The sequence below is a fragment of the Cucumis sativus genome, chromosome 1, assembly GCF_000004075.3.
Source record: "Cucumis sativus cultivar 9930 chromosome 1, Cucumber_9930_V3, whole genome shotgun sequence".
NCBI lineage: Eukaryota > Viridiplantae > Streptophyta > Magnoliopsida > Cucurbitales > Cucurbitaceae > Cucumis > Cucumis sativus.
Window position 1 is genome coordinate 20,634,432 of NC_026655.2, and position 26,247 is coordinate 20,660,678.

Here is a 26,247-nt window from a genome sequence, read left to right on the forward strand (position 1 = left end):
ATATGTACCCTGCCAGTATCCAATTGCCAAAGTATCCTACACGTATCAAACATGAACACACTAGCCAAACTAAAGTGTTCGTGTTTAATTCTGAGATTGAGAGTCATGTTAGTGACAAATAGTGGAGATCATCGGAACAAATTAAAGCTACCAATAGATATGCAATTAATTGATATCATGTAATGATCTATTAAGAATTACTTGCATCATCAACAGTACATTTCTATTTCAATGCAATTTAGATCATATAAAAAATTTATACAAATTTCTTACAGTGTACTGTTTTAATTCATAATGTATTAAAGGTATAGAGTTTTCCGCGGTCAATTAAGGAGTTTCAAGCAAATAAAAAAAAGTGGAGCTTGAAACTTGGGTCTAAAAGGAGTTGGATGATCGTTGACCATTAGACTAGCTACTGGTATTAGTATTATTTTAATTATATATATATATATAAATAACATAATGTTGAGAAGGTACTCGTAAGCCTATACTAAATGCGCTAGTGATTTCAAGTGTAATGAGAATATTAGGTGATATTAAGTGTTTATCAAAAGTGTATCAAAATGATCCATTGTATCCCCACATTATTTTATACTTTTTTTTGTTTTAAACAGCGGTCGAACTTTTTTGGTTTCTTTTTTAATATTTTAGCAAAACTAAAAGGTTTAGGTTATAGTTTTAATATTATAACTTAATTTACTCATCTTCCCATGCCACTAGACCATTCTTCTTCATTTTGTTTAGTATTTTCCCAAAAAAATCTATACATGATTTCCTTTACAACTAAATACTTCATCTATAGTTCTCTCAAATATTAAAAATAAAAAATCGAAAGTTCTATAACATAATTCATAATTAGGAATGTTCACTGTCCTAATAACCTAATACAAATTACAAATCATCCCTACCACAATTTACAACAGTTAAGCGATTGTTTAAAAAATGTTTCTAAAACTTTAAAAAAATTCGAAAATGTAACGACCCAACTTTTCTACCTAAGTCGAGATCTTTAACTTTTGACAAAAGATCTTGATTGATACAAAATGAAATATAGGACATTTGAAAAACATACAATCGAGGAAAAACAACTTTAAACAGGCCCGGTTTCAAACAACTAAAACTTTAAAAGTACCGTTTACCAAAGTAATAGTTCGTAAAATAAGTTCCAACACAATGTTTTAAACATCAAAAAACGTAAAGCGGAAGCAAAATAAAGATGTTCCCTATGACAATCACACTTCCTTCTTGCCCCTCGCCGGTTTGCCACTCTTGTTACCCTTTGCCTGAAAAAATTAAACATAAAGGGATGAGTATAAACATACTCGGTAAGAGACTCGCTACTGGTTCCGTTAGAGAAAAATAAATTGTTAACGTCCTATTGAGATACCCTGCACAGTCACCGTCTTGTGATCCCGTATCAGTCTAACGTCTCAAGGGACGTACATTTCAGTCTAGTGTTATGCAGAAACACATATCAATCTAATGCTCCCGAAAGATGCATAATAATTGGTGATCCCGTAGGCCACCTACAAGGCACACATCCCAATAAAAGCTAACAATTTTTAGCTCAGTCCATTCTAAACCTCTTTAACAGTCATTTATAACACCATTCAACTACTTCAACATATATAGTTCTCTCACTTAACGTTCTAACAGTCAACCTATCTCACTTTAGTCCAGAGACCGTTGGTAACATTTTAATACATCAGTCAATCAAACCAAACGCCCCTCAGTTCACCAATACAAACCACACATTAGTACAACCTACACCCAACCGAATCAAAGTCACAATTTCACATCCAAAATTATATACAACACAATCTACTAAGGTCGTCCTGCCTACATCCACAGCTACATATTTAATCCCAGAAAATCTCCATATGCTACATATAAATAACTGTGGTTGAGTCCAGTAGTAGAGAAACCCTTACCTCAAGATAACTCAATTTCTCGAATAAACTATATCCAACGATAGATACCTAAACATAAAAATTATAAAACTCAATTACTTTCACGATACACACTTCCACTAAATTTCTACTCAAAGTAGATTCTAGCTTACCAAGTATTGGCAAGCCGAACTCCAAAATTCACAATTTTGGTTGTGAATACAAGGGACCCAACCATTACTTTCAATACCTTCAAGAATACTTTAACAATTTAGCCAATTATCCCAACTGTAACGTTTGAACAACCTTGAAATAATCATAACCCAAACTTAATTTGTTACCAGCGAAACAACTTCGATTTCATAGTAGAAAAGAGGCAGTATTTATCGAACCTAAACGAAACGGCGCGCGGCTCACGGGTGGTTTTTGTGGGGAGCGAACGGCTCAGCTGCGAATGGCTCGGCTGTAGACTATGCGCGCGGAGTGGCGGCTCGACTGTGCAACCCGAATGGACGACGACTTCAGGCGAACGGTACAGCGGCGGCGGAACGAGGAGAAGAGATCGGACGTTGGCGTGCTTGCGTGGACGAAGCTTGGACTCGGCGGGATCTTGGCTTCGTCGAAAGTAGAGACAGTCGGTAGTGGTTTGAACGGAAGAGAAAAACGAAAGAGAAGGAAGAAGAATAGGGGCGGCGGCCGTGGATCGGAGAAGAAAAGAAGGAGAAGAGTGGTGGGGAGGCTGGGGTTAAGGCACGGTGAAAGAAGAGAAGAAAAAGAAAAAGAAAAAAAAAATAATGGGGGAGAGAGAAGGAAGTTTTTTTTTAAAAAATTTATTTATAAATAATAATTATAATAAATAAAAATAAATATATATTATTATTATTATAACATTTCCAATCCTTTTCTCCCCTAACTTCTTTTTTTTTTTTTAAATATAAATCTTCAAACTAATATGTAATTTGATTTAAAAGTAAGATACCTTCAAGTTCGGGTGTTACATTCTTCCCTCCTTAAGAAACTTTCGTTCTCGAAAGTTCTAATCTTGAAGTAACTCCGGATAGCGAGTTTTCATCTCATCCTCTCGCTTCCATGTCGCCTCTTCAATTCGATGATTCCGCCACAAAACCTTTACTAATGGAGTGCTTCTATTACGAAGCATCTTCACCTCTCTAGCCAGAATCTCCACAGGTTGCTCCACATAGCTCAATTTCTCGTCAATCTCTAGTGGTTCATAATCCACTACATGAGATGAATCTGCTACGCACTTTCTCAACATCGAAACATGGAAAACATTATGAACTGGAGAGAGAGATGATGGTAATGCCAAACAATACGCCATAACACCAATTCTCTCTAAAATCTCAAACGGTCCAACGAAACGAGGACTCAACTTTCCTTTCTTCGCAAAACGCATAACACCCTTCATAGGTGCTACTTTAAGAACACCTTATCTCCCACATCAAATTCAAGGTCTTTCCGTCTCACATCAGCATAACTTTTTTGTCTACTATGCGCTGTCTGCATACATGTTCTAATCTTCTAAATAGCCTCATTTCTTGACTGAACCAACCCAGGACCCATCAACCTCTGTTCACCAACCTCACTCCAACAAACAGGGATTCTACAACATTTACCACACAAAGCCTCAAATGGTGCCATGCCGATGGTAGCCTGGAAACTGTTGTTATAAGCAAACTCCATCAAATGTAAGTGAGAGTCCCAACTACCTGGAAACTCTAGAACACAAGCTCGTAGCATATCCTCTAAAACTTGGTTCAAACGTTCAGTTTGACCATCAATCTGTGGATGGAAGGCTGTACTAAAATCTAACCTCGTACCCATTGCAGTCAAAACTTGGAAGTAAAGCGTGCATCCCTGTAAGAAACAATCATACGAGCACTCCATGCAGTCTCACAATCTTAGTTAAATATAATTGTGCCCACTTACTAGCAGTATAAGTGGATTTCTCTGGAACGAAATGTGCCGATTTCGTAAGCCTGTCTACAACAACCCAAATCACTGTGTAACCCTTAAGGGTTCTAGGCAGCCCTATAATAAAATCCATCGACGCATTCTCCCACTTCCATTCTGACACACTCAAAGGTTGTAACAAACCTGCTGGTTTCTGTCTAGGTGCTTTAACCTGCTGACACACTAGACACTTACTAACAAACTTTGCTACTTCCCTCTTCATATTCCGCCACAAAAAAAATCGTTTTAGATCCGGATACATTTTCGTACTACCAGGATGCATGGAAAATGGGGAACTATAAGCTTCGTTCAATAAGTCAATCTTAACTGTAGTGTCTGCTTGCACACACATACGTCTCTCAAACAACAACCCACCATCAGAGGATATAGAGAACTCATCCATTTGTCCTTTTCCAACAAGGCGACGTCTCTCCACCAACTCATCCATTTGATTTAAAAGTAAGATACCTTCAAGTTCGAGGTGTTACACAAAATTTCCATCAAAACTTTTGAAAAGGGTTAAAACATATTTTAGATTTAGATAAAAACCTTTAATTTTTTTTATAAAAAATATCTCTAAACTATTAAAAAGTTGTTTCATAAATACCCTCAAGCTTAAAAACAAGGGTTAAAAAGAATACTCTTGTTGACTCAAAATTTACACCAACTTTCTCAACTATCGAAATTAAAATTAAAATTTTAAGTTCAAACATAAAATTTCACAAAATTTTGAAATAAAAATTTATCTTTAAAACATATTAAAACACTAATGAACTAGTCAAATAAATTTAATTTATTTGACTATTGACATATATTGATTTTTGAAAATACTAAAAAATACTCTTAAACTTAAAAAGAAAGAAATTGATTGCGTCCTACTTTTATGCTTTTCTTTTTTTTCCCCATCTCTTCTTCGATACAAGTAAATAATAAATAAAGTTGCACAAGTTAGTAAGATATATGTCGGACTCTAATAAGACTAAAAATAATATAAAAGCGCTAAGAGATTTTAGAACTTAAACATTAAATGTTTTAACAAAGTTGCACATTTAATAGTTTAGTATTTTAATAGTCAAATACATTTTTATTGTAAAATTGTTATGAATAGAAAAAAAGGAAAGAAATTATTTACAAAATGTAGCGAAAAAAAAAAAAACATAAATAAGGTATAGAGTTTGATAGGGTTTTGCTATTTTTAAAATTATCATTTTTATTTGAGTAATTATTATTTTAATGTGTTTTAAGGATACATGTTTTTTGTGATTTTGTGAAATTTGTGTTTTAACTTGAAATTTTTAATTTTATTTTGGGTGTAAAAATTGATTAGTATTTTTAAAATTTGGAAGGCATTTATGAAATTGTGATTATGTGAAATTTGTGTTTTAATTTGAAATTTTTAAATTTATTTTGGGTGTGAAAATTGATGAGTATTTTGAAAATTTTGAATAGTTGAGTGTACTTTTAAAACAAAACTTTAATGATTTCTATCAAAAACTTATTTTTGAACCATATTTGAACGTTTAAATGCATTTTTCAAAACTTTGAAAAAATCTATGTGTTGACCTAAATACTTTAAATCTATATAATAGATTAACCCAAGATCATTCGTGCCAAATTGTCAAGAATATATTACATACCTAATTCTATGATCTTCAAGCAATTGATGGTGGCTATAAAATAACTATTGTCTAATGGTTATAAAATGACAATTGTGTTCCTCAACCAAAACCCTGAATGCCCTTAGTGGGATGTTTCTCCTGATGGGATACAAGAAAGACTAAATGCTTATTGTTTTGGTATATTGAAGGTAATAACCCTTTGATCAGTGTATTGCGCCATATTTAGAGACTGTTGGATTTCTAGGGATTTCTCATATAGGATTCATGCAGTTGGACTGGCACTTGATTACTGCTTTGATTGAGCGATGGAAACTAGAGACCCACACCTTTCATATGCCTTGTGGGGAATGCACGATTACTCTACTTGATGTTGCGGTCCAGTTGGGGTTACTAGTGGATGGTGAGCTTGTGGTAGGATCGTTGAACTATGACTGGAAGGTACTTTGTGAGGATCACTTGGGAGTTCTATCGCTTGACATGAAAGGTCAATGGTTGCGTCTTCCATGGTTAGCAGAACAATTCACATAATTACCACAGGATGTTGATGTTGTGAGCATTCGAGATACGCTTGTGCATACACAGTTGATTGGAGGTTTTCTGTTTGCTGATAAATCAAACACTCTAGTCCACTGTATATTTCTTTCGCTCTTAATCGATTTTGATCAGGCTGATACGTATGCTTGGGGTGCTACATGTCTAGCATGGTTGTACAGGAAATTGTGTCGAGCGAGTAGTACATGGTCTTTAGAGATTATCAACCCATTGATGTTTTTGCAAGTATAGACGTATGACAGAATTTCCTATTGTGCACCACACGTACCACTATAGGTGTTAGTTGGTCGACATTTGAGTTTCAGGTATTATTTTTTGTATATATTTTTTTAATAAAATTTACAATATTGATAACTTATTAATAATTTCTTTTACACATTAGATTGAGCAATGTTCTACTTTCATCATAATATATAGTTAGCAAATATGTTGCTAACCTACCGAATGACATTTGATTGGCTGATATACTCTCAGGTAATAAATATTGTACGAATGTTGTGTAGGTATGTTTTTTGTTGCCTACTTATGTTTGTTTTTTTAACAGAATAATTGGACATCATACACACTTGGCATTATGACATTGCTTCCTAATCAATGTCATAATGGTCAAGCAGTGTGGACTTACGTGTGTCCTATATGATTTGCTTTCATCTCATTGAGAAGCATAAGTCAAATTTTGTGTTGCGACAGTTCGGTATGCTGCAAATGCCACTAGCTTTTTGATTCATAGATCTAACCCTGCACCAAATTGATTTAAGAAGCAAGCACGATCAAATTTGGCGTAGGATTCATGTGGAGCATATAGTAACGTGACATTCACGATATAATTTTTGTGCAGAAGCAGTAGAAACACATGAGAGCCGACAATATCAAATAACTATTTTATCTGGTAGTCATTGATTATCAGATGCTTCTTCATACTTGAAGGCGCTATCTATTATTATTGCGTGGTAAGAATTTTAATATGATTTATTTTATAAATTTAATGCAAGCATGCACATGTTTTTAATTATATTATTTGCAATTGTTCAGAATAATTTTGTTCAAGACGTACATTCTTTCTCCATGGAAAATAATTTACAAAATTTGAGCTCAATGTGTGACGAAGCCATAGAAGATATAGAACAAAATTATTTTGTTGATATAGATCGTAGAGGATGACGATGTCAAGGCGATGATGTCGTAGAGGGAGATGAAGAAAATCCTTGTTTTAATTGTATAATTTTGGTGTTATATAATTTTTAAAGTTTGCTAAATGTTTAATAAAGTTGTATATTAGTATTTAAATTATAAATTAGACTTTTTAAAATTAATTATTTTAAAATAAAATGATGTGATTTAGACTTAAGAATATCAAAATATAATATTTTTTTAAAAAATAAAAAACCAAATATAAGAATCACAAGAGTTAAAATTTTCTAAATAAAACTATACGAAATTAAATAAATAATAGTACCATGTTTAAATCAAGAGTTATAGTAAATAAAGTAATATGAAGAATTATACTAAGATTGTTCCAAGAAACCTATTAATTAAAATCTTTAATAAGTAAAATTCAAAAAATAAACTGGAAGGTGTGCTGTTAGTAAAATCAAGCCACATATTAGTGATTTTATGGAAAAAAACCATTTAAAATTTTCAAATGTTCAAATATCATGAAGGTTCAACTTTCATTCATTTTACATATACATCCAAAAACAAAAGTTCTTCTTCTACTCCCCAAAACTTTGTCTAAAAATAGCTAACTATATGAATATGTATGGAAATTAGTAAAATAGGAAAGAAAAAAAAGCAATTGTATTAACCAATAAAATCCACTTAATTGACCATACCCAATACCCATGTTCCTAATCAAGTTTCTTCTGGTGAGATAACAAGAATTAAACCCGCAAACGAAAAAAAAAATAAATCTTTTTATGATATTTCTCGATAATATGATAATCATTAATTAAAAAAAAAAACGAATAATCTCTTCTTCTCCATCTCTTTCTCTTTCTCCTTCTCCACATTTTCTAAATTTCCACCATTTTCTTTCGCTCTCTCTTCTCTTTCCCTTCTCCTTTTGAAACTTATTCACTCGTTAAAGCTTCTAAGAGCAGCACCCTAATTCCGGGATAGATAGCCTTCAGGGAATCCAAAAAAAGGAAAGCAGAAAGAGGTAAAAAGAATATTGAATTCGTGGGCAACGCACGTAAACACGATGGTGCATGCATCCTCTACTCCCTCATCCCTGCGCTGCGGTCAAGCCCTTTCTTTGTCTGATTCTTTCCTGAAGATCATCTAGTTGATCTTATGCGACTTTTCTTGTTGTTATCGGTAATCAAAATGAAAATCAAATTCATCTCTCCTTCCAATCCTTTCGGCCGCCTCCACTCCTATCCCAGAGAGCTCGGATCCCCGCCTTAAATAACCTCATCATATGCAGTTTGATCATCCTTCTCTCTTGGATTAAGAGAAGTCGTGTACCCGTTCATTTCACAATAGTTTGTCCATTCACCCTATTTTTGTTATTTGTTCACACACTACCCTATTTTTAACGTTAATTTTTAAAAAAACACTATATATTTTTTTAAATACTCGAAGAATACAATATAAAATAATTTAAAATTTAAAATTAACTAAATTCTTTTTCCAAAAGTGACATTTATATAACTCTTATAATTAGTGGTGTAAGTCATCTAATCCTTAATGCTTTTTGTGCTATTTTGTCCACAATTCCATAAAAGTTGTGTTATTTTGTCCACAATTTCATAAAAGTTGAATGAAAAAGAAAACAATGTAATTACTTTTGAAAAAAGTTGTGGTTTAAAATTAAACTATTAAAGCAATTCTTTTTCCAATTAAAATGTCCAAATTTACATTACTTTTAGCTCAGAACATTTGTTAGAACTTTTGTACTACCATAATACTTGTAAACTTGTCAAAATAGTAAAAAAAATTCAAATAATAGCACATATGTCACTGCATTTTTAAATTACAAAAATAGCAAATTTAAAACCGATAACCCTTTGATAGCCTTATGATATCACTAATTACTTGTCATATTTGTCATATTTGCAATATGAAAAAAAAAAACATAATATTTTACCATTGATTATTTTTTTCTAGATGCTTTTGTCATGGTGCAATTTTTCATAATATTTTGCTATTTTTCCCTCAACTACTTCCATCTCTATAAATATTGACAAACTAATAAACTAAAACTAAACAAATATAAAATAATCATAGGGGTCAAATGTAAAAAGAAAAAAAAATAATTCTATACTTTTTGTCATGTTGGGTTATCATACAAATAAAAAAATTACACAAATGCAAAAAAAAAAAAAAAAAAACATTTTGTCGCAATCTTTTCCACTTGGTCCTTCTCCAAACAAGAATTATAAATAATTGTTCATATTCCTCCCGCTTAACCTTTTCTCCAAACAATGATTATAATAATCTTTTTCTCCACTTAATCCTCATTTTCCTTATTCATTTTCCCCTTATTGCTTTCCTTTCCCCAAACGATCCCCAAGTATTGTAAGTAAATAAGATGAATCAAGCTAAACTAATTTTCAAAATCCAAAAACAAAAGCCAAGATCCCTTTTCGTAACCATTTCATTTTTTTATATATTTTGGTTTTTGAAAATTGAACCTATTTTCTTTTCTTTTAATTTCTTTTAGTTATAATTTGCATATATTCTGACTTGAGTTTTTAAGTAAAATTTAAAAACAAAAATTATTTTTTATAATCTTTCTTTTTAGATTTTAAATTTTAGCTTGATTTTAAAAATGTAATGTGAGAGTTAAACGTGCTCATAAACTCTCAAAACATGGAAGTTAGATTATAAGCTTAATTTTTAAAAATCAAAACAGGAAACAGTCAGTTTTCCGAGAAAATGATTAGGAACTGAATGATTGTAATGTGGCCAGCATAGACAAAAAAAATAAAAGAAGATAATGTTTCTAAATATATGTGTCAGCTTCAATTTTGTCCATATTATGGGCTTCCAAACTATATTATACTCAATTCTTTCAATTTGAATTATAATTATAAGAAATATGATTAAATTATCCTTTAATATGATCAATATCAAATATTAATTGAAAGAGTTGTTAAATTTCAGAGTATAATGATGATAATTTTGAAAAACCAAGCCTACACACTGTATCCTAGAAGTTAATATAAAGTTTCTGAGATTGGGTTCTACACTTACTAAGTTGATTTCCCATTTCTCAAAGCTTTCTTCAAGAACTCATAAACATGGGAGAAGGAAATAGATCAGAAGAAGAAGCTCAAACTTCCAACCAACATGGTGGTTGGATCACCTTCACCTTCATCATAGGTCACCTCCTACTTTCTAATTTTTCTTTTTTTTGCCTTAAATATAATCCGTCGTCAAATACAAGATCTTGCTATATAAATTCAATAGACGACGTTAACTATTTATTTTAAATACTAATAAACTTAAAGTGTTGTTTTTCATACTATATTGTTAGTGAACTATGTAAATCGTTTTTATGTTGTTTATCTTCGTTTTTCGATGATTTTCAGGTACTTTTGCTTGCATGACATTGGCAACAGGAGGATGGCTTTCAAATTTGATAGTGTATTTGATTAAGGAATACAACATTAATAGTATTGATGCTACTTTGATTTCCAACATTGTTAGTGGATGCATTTGTGTTTTTCCCGTTGTTGGAGCTGTTCTTGCTGATTCTTTCTTTGGATCTTTCTTTGTCATTCTCATTTCCACTTCCATTTCTCTTTTGGTAATTTCTTTTTGTAATTACTTCTCTTTCTTTTCTATCTTTAAATTTCATTCTCCAATTTCTTTAATAATTATTTGGTTTTTTACAAACTTAATTTATACTAACTTGTACTCAATCAATTTGCGTCTAATCTTCTCTTGTTTGTTTCAATCAATTTGTGTCTGATATTCTCTCGTTTGTTTGAAGGTGATGATAATAATAAATGTTCTATTGATCTTGTTCTTTTTTTAGAATATACGGATGGAAGAATCAAACTCTAATCTTCAAATATTATTAATAGTTCAAAGCATATGCTCATTCTTGAGATATTATTAATGTTATTAGGTGCTAATCATCTAAAATATTTATTATATTTGAAGTGTGTTGAAATGATATAGTTGTGGTTATTGATCATTAAAACATGTATAAAATCAAATCTTAATAGAAAAAAAATATTTAGATGCATTTTGAGTTATATCTATCTTTATGTAATTCATCTTAGGGGTTCGATTCGTTAGATAAATAAACAAAGATATAATAATAGTGTTTCTACGTTTTAGATCCTCTCAGGATGGTCTCAATTTTTATTTTCTCGAATATCTTCTCTTCCTTTTCTTGCTTTGCTCTTCCTTTATCTGTACACCAATTCTCTTTACTCGTTTTCCCATAACTTGCTTTTAAATAGTAAAAAATAATAATGCATATGATTCATTTTGTAGGCAATGATTTCCCTTACACTAACAGCAACAATCCATTCTGTAAGACCACAACCATGTGATCATAATAATACCTCAATCACATGTTCATCATCACCTTCCAAACTCCAATACACAATCTTATACTCAACCATTATCTTAGCATGTCTTGGATCTGGAGGCTCTCGTTTCACCACAGCAACTTTTTGGTGCAAATCAATATGATACAACCAAAGATCAAAACATTTTATTCAATTGGTTTTTTGTCACTCTCTAGGCTGGATTTGTTGCTAGTTACACAGCTATTGTCTATATTCAAGATAATGTTAGTTGGGGTTGGGGCTTTGGCATCTGCCTTGCTGCCAATGTTGTTGCCCTAGCTATTTTCTTGCTCGGAAATCGCTTTTATCGCCTCGGTAAACCTAAAGGGAGTCCCTTCACTTCACTTGCTCGAGTTCTTGTGGCTACGACTCGTAAAAGGCTGACGCGAGTGCAGGTGGAAAGTGATGAAGGTTGCTACTATTATGGTGATCACCAGGACCATCGTGTGGGGATGCCAGTTGTGGATGGAGTACGGTTGACAAAGAGTTTGAGGTATATGTCCTATTGTTTCAATCATTTACTTTTCATCATTTAGTTGGATTGATGGTTTACTTTACATTTTTTAAAAGTAATTAAAAAAACACCAAATTTGTTAAAATATCTCTTTAACTTTTTGGAATTTGCAATAATAATCTTTTCTTTTTCACAAAATCAAAATACATTCCTTTTTAATTTTAATTGAATGACAGAAATATTAGAGTATTTATAATGAATATATTAATTACTATATTTTCTCTATCTATATCATGATAAATAGTGATAGTAGTTTATCGTGGTTTATCATAGCCTATCGTAAATAGATTATGGTAATTTTCTATAATAATTTTAAAAATTTTGTCATTTAAAAGGTAACTAAGGAAGGAGGGAGTCATTGGAGATGATAAATGGTTGACATTAATTTGTACCTGACCGTAAAATCAATTTTTAAACTTTACTTTGAAGGCTACCAATATTAACTCCACCTTTAAAGGTGTAGAGACATTTTAAAAATGAAATATATGATGCAAATCCATATATAAATAGTAAATATTTTTTAATTTAAACTTTTTAAAAACATTAAGCATATCAATTAAACTTTTAAAAGTTCAGTTTAAACTTTACGAGCATTTATATGAAACGAAGTGTTGGTTGTTTTCATTTCAAAATTAATGGTATAACAACAATAATGTTTTTTTTTTAAATTCCAGTGTATTATATTAAAACTTTTGATAGTTTACGAGCATGTTTTAAATAAAGAGTGAAAATTATTGGTATTTCTGTAATTTATCTAGAAAAACAATAAATAATATAACCAATAAACATAATTACAACTTAAAAAGAAAACACATATTACAATTATAATAAAAACACATGTATGACTATTGTGAATAATATAAGTTAGGTCTTCTTTTTCCTTTCTCTTACAATAATCTAAAGTAGTTGGAGAATAAAAATTAATGTATATTGAATAAAAGAAAATACGTTTACTATCAACCATTCATGATACCTATTTTTTTTTATATTACCAATATAACAAAATTAATGAGTTCTAAGCACTTTTTTTTAAAACAATTGTATATTATCATAGTCTAGACTTTGTTACATCACATGTCATTTGATTGATTGGATCTATAGGATCATAGATTATAGAACATATTTTTCAACCTTGTAATTTATTTCAATAATATTTTTCAAAATTTTCAATAATTTATGGTTAAACTTCTTAGAAATGTCCATATGATTAGTTTTGGATGAAATTGTTAGTACTTTATTTAAAAAATATTTTTAAACTTTGAAATGTTTGATTAATGTCCTTTTGAATGAAATTTAAAAAGACTTTAGTGACTGTATATGAACAAAAATAGAACAATAAAAAAAATTGCATTCATAATATTCACTATCCATTTCTTACCTTTATTTTCTTAATTAAAAAAACAAGACACAAAACTCCAAGTAAAAATATAAAATGTTACAAAGTGATCCAAAATTTGAAAATCAAAACTTTTGTTATCGCTAATACAAAAAAGATCAACAAATAAATATAATATTTAATTGTTGAGGCAATAGTGCCTTATAATAATTTAATTAGCCATTAATATAATTAACCCTCCAACCTTATAATGATTTAACACACCACTAGAAGACATTTCCAAAATCACCCAAAAAAAAAGAAAAAAATTAATACACACAAAGATGAGGTACTAATTTTATAATTTAATTAGCCATTAGTATAAATAAGTTAAATTATAAGTTTGTTCATTGATGACCTTTCAAAGTTCTTTTTATTTTCCTTTTTCTTCTTTTGAGCAACTTTGTTGTTTTTTAAAATATCATTAACCTCTAAATTTTAGTATTGCCTTTTCTTATTCAATAATTTTATTTAATTTTTAGTTTTTAATTTTATTATAGTTTTAACTTTATCAATGATCTAAATTGTCAAACTTTACACCATATATTATGTTATAATTTTTCTTAAACTTATTATAACCAAATTAAAAGCTTTGACACACTATGATCTTTGTTGAAGGTGTTTGAATCCTACGGCTCTAATAACATATGGAGATGTCCATTTGGATGGAACCATTGCAAAACCTTGGAGGCTTTGTGAAGTACAAGAAGTAGAAGATTTCAAAACTTTACTTAAAATCTTCCCTCTTTGGTCAACTTGCATTTTCCTCTCTGTTCCTATTGCAATTCAAGGAAGCTTAACCGTCCTCCAAGCCCTGACCATGGACCGTCACCTTGGTCCAAACTTCAAAATCCCTGCGGGGTCTTTCGCCGTAATTATCTTCATCTCCACCACTATCTCACTAACCCTAGTCGATAGGTTTCTCTACCCTATTTGGCAAAAGTTGATCGGACGAATGCCAAGATCTCTCGAACGCATCGGTCTTGGCCATGTTCTCAATTTTCTTTCTATGGTAGTGTCAGCATTAGTAGAATCAAAGAGACTCAAGATTGCTCATCTTCATCACCTTCAAGGCCAAGTTGAGGCAATAGTGCCAATCTCAGCTTTGTGGCTTTTCCCACAACTAGTTTTGGTTGGCATGGGAGAAGCTTTTCATTTTCCTGGACAAGTTGGATTATACTATCAAGAATTTCCGACGTCATTGCGTAGCACGGCAACGGCGATGATCTCACTCGTGATTGTCGTTGTGTATTATCTTAGCACGGGTTTGATCGATCTATTTCATAAGGTTACGAAATGGTTGCCTGATGATATCAATCAAGGAAGAGTTGACAATGTTTATTGGACGATATCTTTGATTGGAGTGATTAATTTTGGATATTATTTAGTGTGTGCTAAGTGCTACAAATATCAAAATGTTGAAGAAGGTGGGAAGAATATTAATGATTCTATAACTCAACATTGAGATCAGCTCATATTATTAGTGTCAAAGAAATCAAATCAAAGTAGAAGTTTGTAAGAAACTAGTAGATTATTTATATTAAGAACCACTTTTTAATAAATGCATATGATTTTCATTTTGTAGGGTTTGATTTCCTTTACACACTAATAGCAACAAACCCTTTTCTAAGGCCATGATCATGTTCTTCTTCATCTTCAAAACTCCAATACACAATCTTATACTTAAACGTTGTCTAAATAAGTCTTGGATGCGGAGGTTCTCATTTCAGTAAGTCTTGGATGCGGAGGTTCTCATTTCACTACAGCAACTCTTGGTGTAAAATAATATGATACAATTAAAAACCAAAACATTTTCATTAATTGGTTTTTTTGTCGCTCTCTATTCTAGATTTGCTGCTAGCTCTACAACCATTGTCTATATTCAAGACAGTGTCAGCTAGGGTTAGAGCTTTGGCATCTGCCTCGCTGCCAACACCTTTTTTCTTGCTATTTTCTTGATCGAAAAACGATTTTATCGCCTCAATAAGCCAAGAGGGAGCCTTTTCACCACTCTCGCTCGAGTTGTTGTCGTCAATGCTTTGAAAAGGCTTGACCGAACACCATCGACCACGAAAAGGGATAATGGTTGCTCCTATCAAGGTAAGGACCATCATTTGAGGAATCAAGCTGGGGATGGAGTGTGGACAAAGAGTTTTAGGTATGTCATGCTTCAATCATGCATATACTAATTTTCTACTTTTTCTTTTCTTTTTTTGAGTTATTGTTCTACTTTTACGTAAAGAAAATAACTAAAAGAAAAACTAAGTTATTGAAAATATCTTTAAACTTTGAACTTAATTTAAAAAATATTCTCAAACTTTTAAAGTTTCCTTTAAAAATATTAACGAGGAAAGACACTAATTATTTTCTAAAATCTTCCTAAAAGTTAATTGTTTAATTTTTCACTCTTGATCTACTATTAATTTTCGACATAAACTTTGTTTTAAGTTTATAACTAATGTTATTAATTAACTAACTAGTGCATTATAAAGTCACACTCATTTTTGTACATCATCTCATTCAATTGTCCAATCATAATTTGTCACGCACGTAAAAACTCTTCTTATTTCTCTAAATTCTTCTTCTATATGGATAGGTTGCATCCCTTTCCCTCTTCCTTATATTGTTCTTCATGCATAAAGTTATCTACTCATTAAAATTCAAAATTTATGTATGAACTAACCAAAAGCTTTGACACACACTATGATCTTTCTTGAAGGTGTTTGAATCGTGCGACTCTAATAACACAAGGAGATGTCCATTTGGATGGAACCATTGCAAAACCTTGGAGGCTTTGTAAAGTACAAGAAGTAGAAGATTTCAAAAGTTTACTTAAAATTTTCCCTCTTTGGTCATCTAGCATTTTCCTCTCCATCCCCATTGAAATCCAAGGAAGCTTAACCGTCCTCCAAGCCCTAACTATGGACCATCACCTCGATCCGAACTTCAAAATCCTTGCAGGGTCTTTCTCTGTCATTATTGTCTTCATCTCCACCACCATGATCTCGCTAACCCAAATCAATTGATTTCTCTACCCTATTTGGCAAAAGTCGATTGGACGAATGCCACAACCTCTCGAACGCATCGGTCTTGACCATGTTCTCAATTTTCTTTCTATGGTAGTATCATCATTAGTAGAATCAAAGAGTAATGATTTTCCGTGCCCACCACGTTCAAGGCCAAGCTATGGCGATAGTGTCAATCTCATTCTTGTGGTTTTTCCCATAACTAGTTTTGGTTGCCATTGGAGAAACTTTTCATTTTTCCTGGAAGAGTTGGATTGTACTATCAAGAATTTCTGATGTCGCTGCATTGCATGGCAACAACGTTGATCTCGCTGGTGATTAGCATTGCATATTATATTTACAGTACAACTTTGATCGATCTATTCCATAGGATTACAAAATGGCTACCTAATGATCTCAATCAAAGAAGACTTGATAATGTTTATTGGACGAAATCAGTAATTGGAGTGATTAAATTTGGGTATCACATCTAGCATGTGCTAGGTACTACAAGTACCAAAATGTTGAAAATGATGTGAAGTATGATTCTATGATTGAAGATTTAGAGCTAATAAGTATGAGTATGAATACAAGACACAAACGTACAACAATACACCATATTTTATAAGCTAGAAAATTTTAGTGTGCATTGCACGTGTAAAGATTATATTGTTGACTTTTTATATTTAAATTTTACTAAACAAAATAATATGCTACTAAGAGTAATTTTTTTTTTTTTTGTATAGTTGAGTAGAGAGATTCAAACTACAAATTTGAGACGTACTAATACTCTTTAATGACAAAGGAGCAATGTTCTTTTTCGCTACTAAAAGTAATTTAAAATGAGATTTAACAAAGTAATGGAGTTTTAATTTAGAATTAAGCATTAATATATGGATGGATAAATCACCTCTTCTAATGATAATTTCTCTTAATATATTATGTATATTATATTTGAATACAATTTCCAACACATTATAATTGTAATAAATGTAACAACTATAAAATTTTAAAAGCAAAAAGTTCTCTATTTTTATTTTGTATTTGATATGATATAAATTTGTGAACAATTGTAATTTTTGTCAACTACCTTCATAGAAAAACTTAAAACTTTATTAATCACGGCTTCTTTCATCATCTTATAGAAAATAAACTAAATAATTAAATCAAAATAATGCATCTCATTCTTTTTGGATAAGCTAAAAGTTAAACAAATGAAGTTGTGTAACTTTTATAAACAAAAAATATTATGAATGGTTGAATTATTAAAAAAACTAGAAACTATAATGAACACAAAAAAATATATATAAATTAAAAAATCGTTTTTTATTATTAACAATGTCAATCTTCATTTTCATCTTGAAAAATCTTCCATCTTCAATATTCAGAAAGTGAGAATTAACATATAATGTGAGAGCATCAAAATAATTTTGTACTTATATATTAGATTTGAACTCAATTAGTTATTAGCTGTTTTTTTATTCCAATTAAAATTCAATCTATAGTAAGTTATTACTCTAATTATTTAATTATATGATAGTTTAAAAATCAATTTAGGTATTAATTTTTTTAGTTTAATCATTTAATTTGAAACAGTTTATTTATTTCAAATTAGAAAAATAATATAAATGTAATTAATTAAAATATAGAGAGACAAGTCTGTCTTAAAAAGTTTTTTCTTATTCCTTTTTATATAATATATGTGTGTGTTATAATCGTTTGTTTCTAATATAGTTTTATTTAGAAACATTTCCAATTTGACATGTCCAATCAACTTGTCAATGTTTTCATTGATGAAAAGATGAAAAAATTGTCCAAAGAGTATAGATTGCAACTACATAAACATTACAAAAAATATATGCAAGCTATGAAGAGGCATGAACACACTCACCCATTCGGCTTAAAATGGCATCCAAGATTGGTACTTCTTATGGACTGAAGTTCGAATCCATTGAATGGAAAGTAAGAGCTTTGTGCTTCTTTTCACTTTACTTACAACTCCATTACCCCTTCCACGATAATTTTTTGTTTTATTAGAGGGCAATAATTTTTTTTCTTTTATTAGAAGGCAACTGTAAAAAGTTTTCAAGACTACATCGACCTAGTAGAAAGTTAAGTTGTTTAAGCATACACACGCTAAAGAGAGATGACTAATTTGTTAATCAGACAGATAATAATGGTTTTTATTTCTACAATGCAACTTCATTTATTAGTTATCATACAGGTATTTTATATGTTAAAGGAAAATAGTTTAATGTTTTTTAAAAATATCAACATCCTATTTTTTTTTACAAAAATTAATGAATTTAACTCATGAACATAGAAAATATATTTAATTAGATGAAAAATAGATAAATATAAACCATAAAGAATACAATATAAAATAATTGAAAATTAAAAAATAACTAAAAAAGTTTTCCAAAAGTGAAATTTATATAACAGTTATAATTAGTGGTGTTGAAGTCATCTTATCCTGAGTGCTTTTTGTGCTATTTTGTCCACATTATTCCATAAAAGTTTTAAAAAGATAGTACCAACTCAGTAAGAGACATTGTAATAGGAGATAGAGCCGAGAGTGGAAGAAGATACTATCTACTCAATTGGAGACTTGTTGGAAGGTCAATTCGGAGTTTAGAAGTGAGAAGATAGAGATAAGGAGCAGAAGAACATCATAATACAAGATAAACCCAAGAACCGAAGAAAATTGTGCTAACATAGTACTGTGGGTTACTCTAAACTACAGTAAAGCTAGACATTGGTATGCACGAATAGAAAATTTCTAAAATTCTCCTAACCAAATCATTTCAGCTTCATTTCTAAGAAGTACGAGACAAATATGGCAGTGTGTTCAAAGAGTATTTTTCATGGAGAGAACAATGAAGAACTCTAAGATTATCCTCTACAAGATTTAATCTTATTAGTAGAACACAGATATTTGATGTGTTAATTTTCTATCCTTGTTTTCTTCTTAAACCTGTTGTAAAGGAAATACTAGGTTCAAGGTCAGCCCTGAAAACTCCTAACATAATATTTATAAACTCAACCTATCTGGATTTAAGTAAAGAAGGCTGAAAGAGTCTATCTTCTTGAAATAATTAGAACATTTTCTTGAAATAATTACACTTGGGCAGTCAAAAGACAATCTACCAAGCAGATTCTAGTACCAAAAGAATAGGACATAGTTAATCGCCCAAATGTTTATTTTTATATCTCATGAGTGTTCTAGCCAACTTAGCCACATCTCGACTAATTTCTCAAGACAACCCATCTAAAGCATTCAAGTAACTGATAACAGAGATCAAGATTAAAGAAGACAGGAGCTACCAAATGAGAATCGAGTCAACCTGGTTAGAAAAGCCCATGCTGCCGTGTTCTGTAGAAAGAGTAAAATAGCCATTGCAACCATTCTACTCAGAAGCATCCTTGAATCTAAAACAAAAAGGTCAAACATCATCTTAGACGTGTTGTGCATGATAAAAGGATAATGTTCCTGACCAAAATCATGTAGCGTTACATAAGGAGATATTGCATTAATTCCACACGATAAATCATACAATATAAGGAGGGGGGGAAATGACCGAAGATTGTTCCAGATGGACATAATTCTATAAGACAAAACTTAAAAACAACCCAATGTGTAATCAAAGCACATCCATAAACCCAGCAATTAATAACATCATTTCACAATGTAAAACAGACACCACAAGAAGTTTGAAAATGAGGAAGCCTCATTTGGCACGGCTTTTAAAAACATCGAGATCCATTTCAGAAGGGTCAGTAGCTTGGAGCTCAATTTGAATGCCATCCAATTCTCTTCTAAACTTGTCCTTTGAACTTGCATAAATCATCTTGCTTCTTACCTTTGATGTGTCAGGAGACCTTTACAACATGAAAAGAAAATAGTGATTATGAGCAATGGAAGCTAAAGATGGTAAGTGAGTGAGAAACAGATAGTTACACAGAATTTGTTTCATTTTCCATCATAACATTACCAAGCAATGAAGAAAATTCTGCTCTTGGGAACATTCCCTTCTGTCAGAAACTCAAAATCATAAACGGCATATCGGCATTCATCAGCAGGAAGACAGGCCGTGAAGTCTTCATAGCTTTGACCTGGCTCGCCAAGCTTTTCCACAGTGACTTGCTTTTGCTTCTCTTCAATCTTATATACAATGTATCTGTAAGTTCTCTTGGTCTTCAGCTCCAAGAATTTAAGCTTACAGTCATCATGAACAGCCATACCAGATGCCGCGTTAGCCTGCAGAAAAACAATTGGAAGAAAATGAAAATATAATTCAAGGGCAAAGAAGTCAAAGCTGTAAAAAGTAAGCAAAATCAAATGCCTAAAGAATTCACACTGTCAAATCACATTTAGTACAATTCCTCTTTAAGTTAGACATTTATAGAACCTGATTGGTTATCAGTATGATCTCCACAAGGTTTTTTTTTAGAGTCTATTCTCACAATCATTGAGATCACATCCATTGTTTTAGGCATAAACGAGCAGTTGCCTATTTTGTACTAGCATTACATTTAGATTCTCAAGAAAACAATTCTTCCAACTTATCAAAACTTGATAGAATATTGAAAATTCAAAGTAGGCATCATGATAAAATATCAAAAATCCATTTCATTCCAAATCCTTCCCTCTATTTCACCATGGCAGTTGAGGACTTATTCGGTCCACAGACCCTGCCGCCACCAAGTAACCGATTATCAGCAATCAACAATCATACATGCACTCAGTTCATTTCACAAGATTAACATCCTGATAGCTGATAACATACGCAAACATCTAAATCACAAAAAAAACATCTAAATCCACAGAACCAAGCAGAAGAACACCAAATCCCAGCTCCCAACCCAACTAGAACGCAAACGATTAATTCCTAATAACTAATAAACAGCGGTAATCAGTAATCAACAGAAACTAGTTCCGATGAGACTGAAATCAATAAAAAAAAATCGAAATTAAAATCAACGACATCTGATCCTGAGCAAATCGGAGAAAAAAAAACCAAAACGATCTAGATCAAAGCAAGATCATAAATCAGATCCAGAACAGGTAGGTGGTAAAATGACATCTAGAAGCAAGAGCGATGAAAATAAAGCAAAAAAAGAGTACAAAATGAAGTGAAAATCAGAGAAATCAGAGAAAAAAGGAGTCTCACCATGGCTGAAACTGGAGAAGAGGAGTTGAATCAGAAGATCTAGGGAGAAAGAAGAGGAAGAACAATGTTTAGGTGTGAGATTGGTGGTAAGAGAAGAAATCGGGAAAATGTTTTTGTGATATTCTTCTCTCTCTCGCTCTCTTGGTAAACGGTGGCTTTACTTTTTCCGTAATATCATGATGGCGGTCATGCGCGACAGCGGAGTTGGAGCCAGTTACTCCAATTATCTCATGACACGTGTTTCTTTGTGAAATTATCATTTTGCCCCTGACAGATGTTGCTTTCTTGGTCAGCTTTCTCTCTTTCTTTCTTTCTCTCTCTCTCTCTTGTGGGGTTTGGATGCCATCGGGTGGGTGTAAAGGACGTTTTCAATTTTATGCTTCAAGAAAATGGAGAATTTTATTCAAAGTTTGGATACAAGTTGTGAGCTTTTTTTTTTTTTTTTTATCTTGTTCTCCAATCAAGATCAAGTGATCAAAGGAGGATAAGAGAACCAGCGATCGGGACATTGAAAAACATGAGCTTTGGTCAGCCCCAAACCACACCCAACACCCAGCTCATGATGAGAATCAAAAGGTCCAATGTAGCCAAATCTTAAAGAGATGAGTATATGAATCTTGGACCCATCAGCCCTCGACTCAAAGAAAATTTACATCCTATCGGTTCATAAGGAAACCTTAATTCAATAAGTAAATAGGAAAAGAGTTATACAAAGTCATGTAAATTCTCAAAAAAAAGTATCAAATATCTCCTCTTCCAACTTTTTAACTTATGTTTTAGTGGTTGTGGTTTACATCACACCAATGTCCAAGTTTCTCTTTAAGCGAGCTCTCTTCCCTTAAAGTATAACTTTACCGTTATTACCAATCGAAGATAAGGTAGATTTTCTTGGTCAAAATTTGACATCAAACATGCATAATTTAAGTTGAAAACAATAAACACACCATAATAAAGAGAGAAATTAAAGAAGGGATGAGTTGAAAACGGTACGTTATAATAATTTGTGTTTTTATAATCGAAATCAAAAAATATAGAACTCCACTCTACTAACTTTAAGTTAGGAGTCTAAACATCTCATTTAAACATTTAATTTTTAAGAGGTTAGAATGACACTTTGATTATTAAGTTATTTTAGAACATAGTTCTACATTAACTAGACATTAGAGTAGTTTTAATACATTGTTAATCATAAGCTTCTTCTCTTCTTACCCAATGTGGTTTGAATCTTTTAATGTTTCGGATCCTAATGTGATTTTTTTATAGTTATGATCACTTTTTGTCTTCTCAAAAGGAAAAAAAAAAAAAATCATTGAGGCAATTGTCTTCTCTTTCACATTCTCTCTCTTTTCTTTTTTTTAGCAAACTTTGTCTTGCAACAACACTTATGGTCAATGATATTTCCAAGTTGAAATCAACTATGAATGAACCGTCTATTTGTTCTAAATTGCTAGGAATGGATGACTAACTTGGAACAAATTCATTCCTAATAAAACTTGAAAAAATGAGTGAGATGGTATATGATAACGATAAAAAATAAAGAAATAAAAAGAGCTAGAGAGAGAAATAAAAGAGGAAGGAAAAGAGAAAGAGGGCAAGAGTGTGTATGAAGGAGGTAACCTCATCAAATCATTGAATAAACAAAATTGTTGTATAACCAAAGGTGAATCAACGTATTAAAACCATAATGTCCACGTCCAATGGATAAATGAGGTCAATGATTGTTTTGAGCTATTTTTCAAACATGAGGATCTAAAATATCTTTTGAAAATTTTAGAGGCTACATTAATCTACTTCAAAATTCAAATATTATTATCCCAAGTATGTTTTACGTTAAATTGAAGTTTGAAAACATTAAAAAAAAATGTTAATGAGTCCAAAAACTTTCATTATCATATTAATGAATAGTTAGATCTAGCTAGGAGATTATTTGAAAAGTAGGTATTCTGACAAATGACAAAAGGTTGAGTTGTCTTTAGATCACACTTTCATTTGTTGAAAGGTTGAGAAACCTTCTAGATCACTGCATCTCTAACATATACCCTAAAAAGACAATGTTTTTGATAGTGTGATCTTAGCCTTTCTACATTAACTTATTTGCCAAGCTTCAAAAAAGTTATAGTTATTATATATATATAACTATTGAGATGAGACTTATCTCAATTGGAACAACCCTATGGTAGTAGTATTAGATCGTGCATTATTTGACTTGAATTCAAAAAAAAAAAAATTCATATGATTTTATTACATTTGCATGGTGTTGCTTGTTAGTGACTTTCATAGTGTGATCAAGATTGATATTTAAATAGAACTTTTAAATATGACCAAATTAAGCAAAGTTAATAAAGACTAAGTCTAACATAGAAAGGAAAAAAGAAAGGTGCAAGAAAAAAGATGAAGGCATGTCCAAAACAAGGCACACCACGATAAAATGTCGTTCACATATAAGCTCTTAATGTACAAAAAAAAAAAAGGCTCCAGTGTCATGACGCTACAACAAACCATTGTAGTGCTAGGTAAGTGTTGGAGTACGAGTTCCATTACGAGAAAGTAAATTTTGGTTTTGACATTTATTTTCCTACAAAGGTTCTATGATTTTCTTGCCAATTCCATTCTCCACACACTGCAAAATTAGAGTCTTGGAGAGAGTTTTAGCCTAAAAATAGAGGAAAGATTTTAAGTTTTGTTTGGAGGTCGATTAAAATCTCAAGATGTGAATCGATGTAAGATTAATTGATAAAATTCAACCGTTGGGATTGTTATGAAAGTGTTTTTTTTTTTTTTCTCATCTCCTTTATTCTCTTTACTATTTCATGGTTGTTGCAATACATGAGAGCACGATTGTAGCATCGACAATGAGTGACTGAACATTTTAGTTTTAGGGTGTTGATGACTTAAAAATAAAAAATCATTGTAGAAGAGGAAGAATTGCAAGAGAAAATCCTACATTTTTATATATATCATTCCATGATTTTTAGAGTACAGTATTATGAATATATATATATAACTTGGAAGGAAAAACTCTTACCCTACACTCACCGACAACCAAGTATACCTCAAAAATATCATAAAATAACCCTTATAATTTGGGCTTTATACACATAAGAAATAAATAATAAAGAGAGCAAAAACGGGCTTGTTAATGGACTGGCTTAACACCCCCTCTGCAAATCGAGGGCAACAACATCAACCATAGTGAGTTTTCGTTTGAATTTTTGAAAATTTGTGGCTGACAACGGTTTGGTGAGAACATCTGCAATTTTTTTAGTGGTTGGAATATGGAGAACATTTTTTTTTTTGAAACACCAAGTCACGAACATAGTAAATATTGATCTCAATATGTTTTGTTCTGGAGTGGAATACATGATTAACACTTCGATGAACTGCACTTAAGTTGTCACACCACAATACAGGAGGATGATGTAAGATAATATTAAGATCAATTTAAAGAGAGGGAATCCATACCATTTCAGTAGCCACAAGAGCAAGACAACGATACTCCACTTCTGTGCTTGAATGAGAGATTATAGATTGTTTCTTGGAGCTCCACGAGATTAAGTTACCACCAAGATATATAGACACAAAAGCCAGAAGTGGATTTTCTGTCATCGAGGTCTGAAGGCCAGTCAGCATTTGCAAAGTCATATAGATTGAGATGACTCGATTTTTGAAGCCATAAGCCATGAGATAAGACTCTCTTTAGGTAACAGAGAATACGTTTCACCATTTGCCAATGTAAAATAGTTGGAGAGTGCATAAACTGACAAGCTTTGTTAATACTAGATGATCAAATTTCAGGATGAGTAAGAGTGGTATATTGTAGGGCACCCACAACGCTTCTATACAAGTAAGGATCATCAAAAAGTTCTCCCTGACGAGTAGATAGTATTGGGTCACTAATCATAGAAGTAGCAATAGGCTTGGATTCAACCATCTTGGTTCGATGTAGCAAATCTAAAATGTATTTAGATTGAGAAAGAAACATGCCTCCTTTTTTCTGGATAAGAGACTTCAATACCTAGAAAGTAGCTGAGTTTGTCAAGATCTTTCAGAGCAAAAGTAGAGTTAAAAAACGTAATCAAATCATCTAAAGAAATAGATGAACTACCCAGAACAATGATGTCATCAAGATATAACAATAGGAAGTAGAAGTAGTTTTTACAAGTAAAGATGTGTCGCTTGAGAAGTTCGAAAGCCAAGAGAATGCATATAAGAACTTAACCTTTCATACCATGCACGAGGAGCCTATTTTAGACCATAGAAGGCTTTCTTGAGGTGACATACCATTGGTGGAGCGGCAGAGACATGAAATTTAGATGGTTGTTTCAGAAAAACATATTCATGTAGGTAACCATGAAGAAAAGCATTATTTACATCAAGGTGACGAATGGACCAACCTTTCATGAGAGCAAGAGTCAAGAGAACCCACATAGTAACTGGTTTGACAACCGGACTAAAGGTCTCTGTGTAGTCAATATTGGTATTTGATGGAAACCTTTTGGCCACTAAGCGAGCCTTGTAACTACTAATCGAACCATCAGAGTTTCTTTTAATTTTGAAAACTCATTTGCACCCAATGATCTTTTTGTCAATCGGTCTAGGGACTAAGGTCGAAGTGTTGTTGTT

The 26,247-nt window shown here is 31.8% G+C and overlaps 3 protein-coding genes, 1 long non-coding RNA gene and 2 pseudogenes across 7 annotated transcripts; 3 read left to right on the plus strand and 3 right to left on the minus strand.

Annotated features, from left to right (window-relative positions):
- Positions 1-934: 934 nt before the first annotated feature.
- LOC105435907 lies at positions 935-2,689 on the minus strand. Of its 4 annotated transcripts, none has more exons than XR_969871.2 (4): positions 2,282-2,689; positions 2,063-2,139; positions 1,932-1,979; positions 935-1,283 (listed from the first exon to the last, which is right to left on the minus strand). It is a non-coding gene; the product is annotated as an uncharacterized LOC105435907 (long non-coding RNA). The 4 variants fall into 4 exon arrangements; XR_004214025.1 differs by having other exon boundaries at positions 1,388-1,979; XR_004214026.1 differs by having other exon boundaries at positions 2,063-2,177.
- A 236-nt stretch (positions 2,690-2,925) lies between these two features.
- On the minus strand, positions 2,926-3,315 carry LOC116404356. Its single transcript, XM_031886579.1, has one exon. It carries the CDS (start codon positions 3,313-3,315, stop codon positions 2,926-2,928), a length of 390 nt encoding a protein of 129 aa, XP_031742439.1.
- Positions 3,316-5,743: 2,428 nt separating this feature from the next.
- LOC105434500 (serine/threonine-protein phosphatase 7 long form homolog) lies at positions 5,744-6,262 on the plus strand. Its single transcript, XM_011650205.1, has 2 exons — positions 5,744-5,917; positions 6,017-6,262. The coding sequence occupies exons 1-2, from the start codon at positions 5,744-5,746 to the stop codon at positions 6,260-6,262; spliced, it is 420 nt and encodes a 139-aa protein (XP_011648507.1).
- Positions 6,263-10,227: 3,965 nt separating this feature from the next.
- On the plus strand, positions 10,228-15,136 carry LOC101223067 (annotated as a pseudogene).
- Positions 15,137-16,036: 900 nt separating this feature from the next.
- Positions 16,037-17,280, plus strand: LOC101206402 (annotated as a pseudogene).
- A 2,635-nt stretch (positions 17,281-19,915) lies between these two features.
- Positions 19,916-21,820, minus strand: LOC101222666 (actin-depolymerizing factor 2). Its single transcript, XM_004148997.3, has 3 exons — positions 21,625-21,820; positions 20,446-20,711; positions 19,916-20,332 (listed from the first exon to the last, which is right to left on the minus strand). Exons 1-3 carry the CDS (start codon positions 21,625-21,627, stop codon positions 20,182-20,184), a joined length of 420 nt encoding a protein of 139 aa, XP_004149045.1. The 5' UTR covers positions 21,628-21,820; the 3' UTR covers positions 19,916-20,181.
- Positions 21,821-26,247: the final 4,427 nt, after the last annotated feature.